The 10410-nt window shown below is 40.0% G+C and overlaps 2 protein-coding genes across 3 annotated transcripts; one reads left to right on the forward strand and one right to left on the reverse strand.

Moving 5' to 3' along the window:
- On the forward strand, positions 294-3670 carry LOC107606185 (serine/threonine-protein kinase PEPKR2). 2 transcript variants are annotated; one of them, XM_016308185.2, is made up of 4 exons: positions 294-625; positions 895-1795; positions 2410-2706; positions 2988-3670. In XM_016308185.2, exons 2-4 carry the CDS (start codon positions 1042-1044, stop codon positions 3332-3334), a joined length of 1398 nt encoding a protein of 465 aa, XP_016163671.1. In that variant the 5' UTR covers positions 294-625; positions 895-1041; the 3' UTR covers positions 3335-3670. The 2 variants fall into 2 exon arrangements, with proteins under 2 accessions (XP_016163671.1, XP_016163672.1); XM_016308186.2 differs by having other exon boundaries at positions 311-625; positions 890-1795.
- On the reverse strand, positions 4600-6703 carry LOC107606187 (bet1-like protein At4g14600). The gene is made up of 4 exons (XM_016308187.2): positions 6460-6703; positions 6253-6376; positions 5518-5574; positions 4600-4935 (listed from the first exon to the last, which is right to left on the reverse strand). Exons 1-4 carry the CDS (start codon positions 6519-6521, stop codon positions 4774-4776), a joined length of 405 nt encoding a protein of 134 aa, XP_016163673.1. The 5' UTR covers positions 6522-6703; the 3' UTR covers positions 4600-4773.

Genomic DNA, 10410 nt, shown 5'->3' on the forward strand with positions numbered 1-10410 from the left:
TTAAATAATAATATTATTTTTTTTAACAATATTTTAAAATTAAACTTTTCTAAATAAATCCCCAAAAGCCACCGAAGAACAACAAGAAAAAACAGAGCAAAGAAAATATAAGAAAAACGAAGAAGCCACAAAATCCGAGACGAAGAGAGAAATCTACGGCCCTAAACACTGACTCCTTTTTAACCCTCTATGACCAGAAACCCAAAGAAACAGTGAACCAATCAGAACACAACACGCAACACAAAAGAAAATTAAGGATTAAAATAAAAATAAAAATAAAAATAAGAATAAGATTTTTATTAACTCGTAGCAGAGAGAAAAGCAAGGCTAAACCTCAGAAACAATGGATTAGGGACACAACCTCGCGAGAAAGAAAGAGAGAGAGAGTTGCTTCATTCGTCAAATTAATCTTATTGGTGCAACCTACCCAACCTACCGTCTCAGGGATTTCCCCCAAAAAATCTTTCTTCGGAGATTTTTAGGGTTTTCCCTACTGGATTTCTTCGCGATTCTTCGGGATTTCCCATTCTTTTTTTACCCCTTTTTGATTCTAACTGAACCATTACTGTATCTCGTTGATTTTTAATTCTCGCTGGAACAGATCCACCACCCCTTTTGCGTAAAGGTTCGTTCTTTACTCTTTACTCCTTCTGTTTTATTCAATTGTGCTTCATGATTTCTGATGACTATGCGTGATCGCTGTTTTACGGAGTGTGTGGGGTGTGTTCATGTTTGCGTGTTCGTTCTATGCTATCACATTGTTTTGATTTCTAAGATTCCGCACACGATGCATTTGGAGAAGTAAATCCTTCTTCTTTTGAATTGATCTTACTTGTTTTTTGTGATTTAGATTTATTTCAGTGTTTGATCCTGTGTACCTTGATTGTAGAGCAGAAACCAGGAGTTTGGTTTTGATATTTTGCAGCAAAAGTGGAAAACATTCTGTGGTGTCTGTGATTCTTGTGCCGTTGGGATGTTGTGATCTTAATAAATAAGATTGGAAATGCTTGATTAGTTAGTTGGTCAACAACCGATGTTATTATGAGGAAGAAAAGGAAAGGAAGTGAGGCAGATGCCTCCGATCTGCCGGATGATGTTTTGCCTTTGGAACATGAGTCTGCGTCTTCGAATTTGAAGTGTCATTACTCGCTGGAGGATTGCTTTAGGCTGAAGAAGAGGTGCAAGGAAGATGCCGACACTGAGCCCGCCTCTTCTTATAAGAGGAGGCTTGCCGGCATTGCGACTGCCCCGCCTTGCGGGACTTCATCATTGATCACGCCGGGCAGAGGTCTCAAGAGGAAGATTGGTTGCATTGATGCTGCTACCCAGATGGGCAGGAAGAAGAAGATTGAGGATGATTATGTTCCTGGTCAAACGATTGGGCAAGGAAAATTTGGCTCTGTTTGGTTGTGCCGATCAAGGGCTAGCGGAGCAGAATATGCGTGTAAGACTCTGAAGAAAGGAGAGGAGACAGTTCATCGAGAGGTTGAGATAATGCAGCACTTGTCTGGACATTCCGGGGTTGTGACACTGCAAGCAGTGTATGAAGAAGCTGAATGCTTCCATCTTGTGATGGAATTATGCTCCGGGGGGCGACTGATTGATCATATGTTTAGGGAAGGTCCATGTTCGGAACAGCAGGCTGCTAATGTACTCAAGGAAGTGATGTTAGTCATCAAGTACTGTCATGACATGGGAGTTGTGCACAGAGATATCAAACCTGAGAATATTCTGCTCACAGCATCAGGAAAAATAAAGCTTGCAGATTTTGGCCTCGCAATGAGAATTTCTGAAGGTAACATCTGAGACTGTATATAGCAGATGTATCTTTACAATTAACATGTGGATAGGATTCTTTCCCAAGCTGTTTTATGTAAAAGAAGTTTATACAACCTAATAATTATCAATAAAACCTGTTTGAGGGTATATAGCAGATGTGCTAGTACATTATTTGATGTTAGTTTTGAGCCTAGTGGTCATATGTTATTTCCCTGTGGTATTGTAAATGGTATACTGAATTTGAAAGTAATTGCTATTATTGCAGGAATTTTGAAAGTGGTCAGAACTCTACACTTTGCATACATTGGATCTTTGTTTGCTAATTTTACGTTGTCAATAGGAGAAAAACATGGTGGGATTTAGATGGTTATATCCTTTGCAAGTTGCAGGATTTTTTCTTTCACCACTCCTTAAGAAAGTCTTCTGCAAATTTGAGTCAGAGGTCTTTAGGGAAAATGCTTGTATCAATATGAACCTAACCTACCTTGCAGTTGGTCCATGATATTGTCTTTCCTATCTGTTGCAAATAATATGTAATTGGAATTTCTCATTTTGTGCTCCATTTGTCGTACAATCATATGTTTCAGCATTGTCTAAGCTCTTAATAACTATAAATATTTTGTATCTCAGGTCAGAACTTGACTGGCTTAGCAGGAAGCCCTGCATATGTGGCCCCAGAAGTATTGTCAGGCAAATACTCTGAGAAGGTGGATATATGGAGTTCGGGAGTGCTCCTGTATGCTCTATTGGTTGGCAATCTTCCATTCCAGGGGGATTCATTGGAAGCTGTTTTTGAGGCAATTAAGAATGTTAAATTGGATTTCCAAACAGGCATATGGGCAGCAATATCTAAACCTGCACGGGACCTCGTCGAGAGAATGCTTACAAGGGATGTTACATCAAGAATAACAGCTGATGAAGTACTTAGTAAGTTCATACGCATTGATTATAATAGTTTTGTTGTTGGCCACTTTTATCTCTCTACATCAATGATGCATGCAGCAATGTAGCAATTAATTCTTGTATTCAATACTCTCTTTTGTTATTTCATTTGAAATGATTAAAACAGAGAACAATTCCCAGTTCTCTTGATAGTTATCTTTGCAGTCACAAGGATTTTTTGCAAGCTGAAGATCTGCAAGCTCTCAACAACTTTTGTCAATCAACAACTTTGCATGTTATACTAACATTTTCTGGTTCATTTTCAGCGCATCCATGGATGACATTTTACACAGAACGCACATTGAAGCCACTGCCCAGCCGAACAAAAACGAAGCACCAAGTTGGTGCATCATGCGGACGGTTTGTCTCCGCCCCGGTAACTAGGTTAGGAAGAAACAGGTTAGGTAACAGCTCCCTTAGCGAGTCTTCGTCCTCTGAGAGTTGCGACTCAGATGATGAGGACGGATGTGTGCTGATCGACGCTCTAGCCACGGCGATCTCACACGTAAGGATCTCAGAACCGAAGAGGAGCAGGTTGTGTGGTCCAACCGGTCCAATAGTTGAGCAAGGTTCATCTAACATGAAGGCTAACAACCTCTGTAAAGCATTTTGACCTACTGACATGGCTGACAATTGCCACATGCCACACTACCACGGTACCCTCCGCTTTTGGGGTGTTTTAGAATTTACTTTCCCCCATCACAACGACAACACAGCATAGCATAACAACGGACACAGTGGGCAAAAGTGGATTACATTGCTGACAATTCCCACGTTAGGTTGGCCTTTTGTGCCAATTGCTCTCCAACTTCTCCCTTCTTTTAGTGTATGATCTAATTGCAATAATTTTTTTTCTAGTCCCTTTGGTCGTTAACCTAATAATGTTTGACTGAGAGAGTGAAATAATTGTACAGAATATGTATATATAGAATGCATATTATTCTATCTCTGCCCCTGTTCTTGCTATATCTACAGCACGGTTTATATATATATTGAGAGAGAGAGAATATTTTAAATTTTATTTCATTGATTTATATTATTTGGAAGGTTGATCATTAGTCATTACTGAATTTTATTGTGTAACTTTTTTAGAATACTAAAGAGATTGATTATAGTGTTTGATAATATATGGTAATAACGGATCAAAATTAAAACCTAGTGGTGGTGTAACCATGACATTGACATAACACATACGAAATAGAAAACCCTGATTTCTTCTCAAAAGCATCGCAAGAAAGGTGCAAGTAGGACATAGAGACGGGACAAGAAAGAAACGAAAATAAGGGAATATGTGTCTTTTGTAAGTATCAGAATCTCACGTTTTAAGGATGATGATTTCCGCGCACAATCGAATACATCTCAGCCGTTGGTGAAAACACAAGTGTTAGGAGAGCAATAAAAAAACCTTTACATGTAAGTAACTAGTAATATATTGGGAATGCAATAATGATAGAATGCCTCTCTCAGAAGCAAGAGAAATCATGAATGTGACACGCAAAAGCAGTTCTATTTCTGCATGCCTGCTACACAAGCAACAACTGCCATGAATATTATGCAAGGAATCATTACTGTATAGGCTAGTAATCTGATCAGCAACCACACATCCAACGATATTCATCAACAACGGTTTTTTATTTTATTTTTCTAAAATATGTTTTATTTACCGTATGAATGAATGTATGATAGCAACTCCCATTGATTTACCCATCTATTAAACTTGATGGAATTAAGAACACAAGAATATTATAACATTATGTGAGCACATAACTAGCTATCTTAATTATTAATGTTATGGAGCCTTTGATCAAAACAGATTCTTATCTAGTACGTTCCGCTTCATTTATCACATGATCAAGATAGAAAAGGGCACTATAAAACTAAGCAATATAGACAAGAAATATAATTCCAAAGTCTAGGTTTTCAACTATATAGTGTGTTACACTTTGACGGATAGTGGAGCTTTTCTATACAACAAAATGTTAATTAAGAAGGCCTACGCTGAGGGCTTCTTTTTTCAACTCAACTGGAGCATCATAACCCCTAACAGTGACCTCATTTTCTAAACATCTTTGACCAAGCGTATACTACAAAGAAACAAATTAATGCAAAACAAACCACATGAACAACATGGTTTGAACCACTTCGAACAATGCTCTTGTTCAATCTTCTTATATTATTCTTAACACCGGCTTGAGCGTTCGTCATCAATGTTTGCTGCATCCAACAAATGCAAACCCAAATGTTAACCAGTTCTGGCAAAAAATAAAAACATAACAAATAAAAAAGGATGGTTGATCAATAACTGCAAATCAACATGCACCAACTACACGAGTTCCACAGTATTCATTTGTAGTAGTAGTTAGAGTTACTAATATGAACATTATAAAAATAAAATATATAAAATGCTGGACATATTTTGGAGACATCTTCAGATGCAACACCATAAAGTATTACTTCTCAATTTATGATTATTCTTACATCCATTGATTATCTTAATGCAAATAAACCCAGAGATAATCCTAGCTAACTATCCTAAAGAAATCAAAATCCACAATATTGAATGATCTTGTTTCTTGGTCAAAGTTTTAAATTCTAACAGTAGCATAAATAACATGGTGCCTAAACATTATTCCCCCAGTTATCATTTCAGCTTATATAAGATGTCAAAATCTAGAGATGAATGAAGTTCCTGTAGAAACCATTTTGGCTGGTTCATATAGAGCAGGCAACTCTAAGCAAACTGATACACACACACACACACACACAGGAGTATAGCTTATTGAAGATATGATGTACCAGCTCTTCCAAAAAATCCTTCTGCTGCTTTACTTCTGTACCTATCTCTTGAGCAACCTGCACCCAATATGTACGAAGTTGTGTATGCGATCAGAACGAAGCATAAAGGGAAACAAGAGAAAGGGGGAAAAATATTGGAATGCCACAGTTTCCTCAAACTACTTCTAATAAAATAAAACAATGAACAGTAATTACATCCTTGCCTAGAACATAAGGCATACAAGCATACATTATTTCCATCAAAATCCAATACTCTATAAGGAGCAATAGATTGTTAAATCAAAGAAATTGTCATGAAACAACTTTTCTCAAAAATTTAAGCTAATAAGAAGAGGCAACATGAATAGTTATATCTCTAACATGCTTCCTCAAACAATAGTCTCTTTTCGATTTGCTTGATTTTTTGCACATGCCTTCTTTTCTCTTTTTATTTGCCTTATGCTATTTTTCCTCTCAAACTCGGATACCACGTTATAAAACCACTCTCTCCAAAAACTTAAGCGGATAGGAAAAGGCAACAAGAATGATTATATATATATCAGCAAGGAAACAAGCATTGAAAAGCACATACAAGATCAACATAATAATTCTTCAGTTCTTCTCCAGAATAATTCTCCCTTCTAAGTTTCAAGTCCTAAAAATGAACATTCCTAGTTCCATGCTATGTGTATGTACTCCAAACTCCAAGTTCCAATCAAGGAATTAATAATGAAATTATTGAGAGAAGAGAAATACATTTCTCAACTTTTTGACTTGGCCGCGAAGACCGGTGATTTCGTGGTCCAAGTCCATGTCCATGGGATCAATGCGCAATTGGATTTCATCGGAGGAAGCAGCTGGTCTCGTGCTAAGTCCCTCTCTGCAAATCCCCAAAATTATATGAACATGAGTATGATTACGATTAGCATCAAATTCTGAAAATGGATGAAAGAATTGAATTACCTGGATCGGAAAGGGGCGGCATCACCGTAGGCGGAACCTCCTCGGTACGAATTGGAAGACATCAAAGATGGAATATGACGGAGAACAGGAAAACCCTTCAATTTCAGCCCCAAATAATCGAATCCAATTGGAATCTCAGTCACGTTTCTTGTCAAATAAATCGTTTTGCTTCCCTCACCACCTGTCTGCTTCCTCCTCCTTTTCACAAACTTCTCTGCGATCCATAGGAAAATTTAACAGATTTAAACGTAATAAATATATATTAAATTAATTTTGCATAATTATAAAAGAATTTAATTTTGATTAAAAAAAATTTAAATGCATTAGATGACTTAGTAATGAATTTGATTTGGTAATTAATTTTTTTTATACGTAATTGTTCATACCCTGGCCCAACGCTAGGGCCCAGGATCCAAGTAAGAAGGCACAACCCAAAGGGTTGAGCCTCACCCTGTACCAAATCAACCGCTACAAAGTCGGTTTGCACCACGACTTACTCTAAGGAAGTCGGGAACGAGAATTAGCTAGCAAATAAGCACTCATTTGAATTGGTAACCGCCCCTAGAATCTCTCTAACCACTTCCACGAGCCATATCTTAACTTCCCTAAGATAAAGGGACGGTTAACACCCTAGAAAAGTGGCACTACTCCAACGGTGGTTATTGGTTCACCACTATAAATACACTGACACTCCTCAAGTATCTCTAAGACCCAATACACTCTAAACCTGCTCACGCCCTTGCTAACTTAGGCATCGGAGTGTCTTTGCAGGTACCACCCCTCATTCCTCCACGCACGCACAAGTCGGAGGACACCGAGTTGCGGATCCAAGCCAGGAGGGAATAACAGAAGCCTGATCCAGGAAACTCTCCACAAACCCTTCGTAGTAAAATAAAAAGACAAACAAGAGGAGGTCCTTGAGGTAGTCGGATTAAACCTCGGTTGGATGAGCCCCTTGGTCGAATACATAAAATTAGACATCCTCCCCAAGGAGGAGAAAGAGGCTAAGAAGATCCGAAGGGAAGCGCAACATTACACTTTGGTGAGAAATATCCTCTACAGAAGGGGGATATCAACACCATTATTAAAGTGTGTACCGACTTCAAAAACCACCGAAGTGTTGGAAGAAGTCCACAGTGGGATCTGCGGAAATCATCTCGGAGCAAAGTCACTAGCCAGGAAAGTAATCCGAGCTGGATTCTACTGGCCGACCTTGCAGAAAGATGCCACGGAATTTGTGAAAAAGTGCCAACCATGCCAGATGCATGCAAATTTCCATGTGGCTCCCCCAGAGGAGCTAATCAGTATCACTTCTCCATGGCCTTTTGCAAAATGGGGAATGGATTTGTTAGGTCCTTTTCCCCAAGCGCCAGGACAAGTCAGATACTTGATTGTGGGAATAGATTATTTCACAAAGTGGATAGAAGCAGAACCATTGGCCACCATCACCGCACAAAGGAGTCGGAGGTTCCTCTACAAAAATATCATCACAAGGTATGGGATACCTTGTTCCATCACTACAGATAATGGAACTCAGTTCACCGACTCTACCTTTAGAAGCCTAGTAGCCAGTATGAAAATCAAACACCAGTTCACCTCGGTGGAGCACCCGCAAGCCAATGGGCAAGCCGAGGTAGCCAACAAAATCATACTGGCAGGGCTGAAGAAAAGGTTACAGGATGCGAAAGGAGCCTGGGCTAGATAAGAGAAGTAGCGTTGAAGCAAAGGATGACTACAAGATACAACAAGAAAGTCATTCGAAGAGCATTCACCCCAAGTGACTTAGTCTTGATCAGAAACGACATTGGAGTCAACAAATCAGAAGAAGGAAAGCTTGCTGCAAACTGGAAAGGACCATACAAAATCAAGGAGGTCTTAGGAAAAGGCTATTATAAAGTGACCGACTTGGACGGCACCGAGTTACCAAGGTCGTGGCATGCTTGTAATATGAAAAGGTACTATAGCTAAAAGCGAGCTCTACTCCTTGATGTACTCTTTTCCCAACTTCATGATTTTTTCCCAAAACCAAAGGGTTTTTTCTGGAGAAGGGTTTTTAACGAGGCATCATAGTAGAGACTAAGGGAAATAGATTGTCAAAAATCCTTAGTAGCAATAAGGTACCTCCCCAATTAATAAAAGATCTTTTTCATATATATCTCTTGCAAATTCCTTTTTTATTTTTTCGACGAAACGCGCCGACTTAAGCTCGACAAAACGTGAAAATCCAATGAACCGACCTAGATGGTCGTCAGGATAAAACGACGAGGTACAAGTCAGTGTAAAGAGGTTATAGAAGTTGATCTTGATAAACTCGGAAACATCCCGACTCATAAGTCGGAATGGGAAACTGAGTAAAACAAAAATGAATCACGAAAGTAGCCTAAGTCATAAAAACTCAATGAAACGAAATTGAGTACTAGGAATAACCAAAGAGAGATAGGAAAAAACCTAAGAAAAGATTAAAAGGCTGTCCTAAAGATCCTTAAAATAAAAAGGTTCAGAAAAGCAGACAAAGCCAAAGAAAAGGTTTTTCCAGAAAAGATCAAAGGGAAGTTCGAAATCAGAGAAACATGCACGCATAAAGTAACTTAAACCCTTATCCAAAAAAGGGTATTTATTTTTTAACTTAAACCCTTATTAAAAAAGGGTATTAAAAAGTGTTTTGTTTACGGCCTTAAAAGGCCAAAAAATTGTTCACGCACTACCAAAATTAAATAAAGAGTTTAAAAAGAGGGGACCCACAGGCCGGGCCCCCATATAGCCAACAAAATTATTTTTTAGGAAGGAGAGTAGACGGATCACCATCACCAGAGCCAGGAGGAGCACCACCAGGACCGGAAAGAGAGACATCCAAAGGAGATGAAGAGGAAGTCGGAGGAACTGTGGAGGAACTCGGGGCGTCCTTAGGGCGAGGAGAAGACTCTATAATCCTTTGCCCCCGAGTCTTCAAATCTGACTCGGAAATAATCTCGGGGACAGGGGGATCCACAATGGCACCATCGATGACAACCTTATCGGGATCTAAAGGAGAGAGGTCCAAGTCAGGAGCAATGACTCCGACCTGCTCCTTAAAGATCCTCCAAGCCTCCTCAGCGCCATCAGCAATAGAGTCCTCCAACTCGGCGTATGCTTTCCGAGAATTCAGCAGATCATTTTTCACTGACACAAGATCATTAAACAAACTTTGATAGCTATCCTGTGCTGTCTTCCTCAAACCGACCTCCATGTTGCATTGGGCTTGCAACTTCCTCTCCCTCTCCCGGAGGTTATCTCTCTCCTCCCTCAGCTTGGCGACTTCCTCCTTCAACTTCCCCTCATGCTCCTGATATATGAGAAGCCTTCCTTCCAGCTCTTCAACCCTCGAGGTCATCCCTAAAGAGCTGAGAGGAGCCTTCTCAAAAATATCTAAGAGTTTGCCACAAACCCCCGCCGCCTTGAGGCTCTCCTCAACTAGAGTGGTAAGGTGGCGCCGAACAGAAGCATCATCCATGCTTATACGAGCATGGGGATAGATGTTCTTTCGGACGAATGCAAGAGCATCCGCCTTCACCTCACCAGAAGAGCCAGACTCTAAGGTCTTGCGCTTCTTATTCTCTGGCTCAGGAGAAGGTCGAGCAGAGGGGGGCGGTTGAGAGAAAGTTGAAGAAGAAATCACAATGGGCTGAGAGGGAGTCCCAACGTTCCGAGGAGGAGGAGGAGGAGAGATAACCGCCCTGGCGCCACCAGTCCTGGCGCGAGACCTTGCTTTAGCCTCTTGGACCCTTTGGTAAGACTCCTGAGCGTTTGCCTTTGCCATCTCTGAAAGGATAATAACAGATAGATCAGACAAGTCGGAAAAGTCAGTCAGACAAGTCGAAAATCTAACAAACAAATAAAAGCTACCTAGCTGTGCCTGGACAAAGGTCGGAGACCCCTGGAGAAACTTTTTTGTGTCCAAATATGGGGCCCTCC

Source organism: Arachis ipaensis, chromosome B07 (assembly GCF_000816755.2).
Source record: "Arachis ipaensis cultivar K30076 chromosome B07, Araip1.1, whole genome shotgun sequence".
NCBI lineage: Eukaryota > Viridiplantae > Streptophyta > Magnoliopsida > Fabales > Fabaceae > Arachis > Arachis ipaensis.

Excerpts from the sequence above, each read along its gene's own strand:
- LOC107606187 (XM_016308187.2), bottom strand. The coding sequence starts at position 6,521 with ATGTCTTCCAATTCGTACCGAGGAGGTTCCGCCTACGGTGATGCCGCC. Across the intron at positions 6,377-6,459 it reads GCCGCCCCTTTCCGATCCAG|AGAGGGACTTAGCACGAGAC; the intron begins GTAATTCAATTC and ends GGGGATTTGCAG. Across the intron at positions 5,575-6,252 it reads AAGTCAAAAAGTTGAGAAAT|GTTGCTCAAGAGATAGGTAC; the intron begins GTATTTCTCTTC and ends TATTGGGTGCAG.
- LOC107606185 (XM_016308185.2), top strand. The coding sequence starts at position 1,042 with ATGAGGAAGAAAAGGAAAGGAAGTGAGGCAGATGCCTCCGATCTGCCG. Across the intron at positions 1,796-2,409 it reads CGCAATGAGAATTTCTGAAG|GTCAGAACTTGACTGGCTTA; the intron begins GTAACATCTGAG and ends TTTGTATCTCAG. Across the intron at positions 2,707-2,987 it reads AACAGCTGATGAAGTACTTA|CGCATCCATGGATGACATTT; the intron begins GTAAGTTCATAC and ends GTTCATTTTCAG.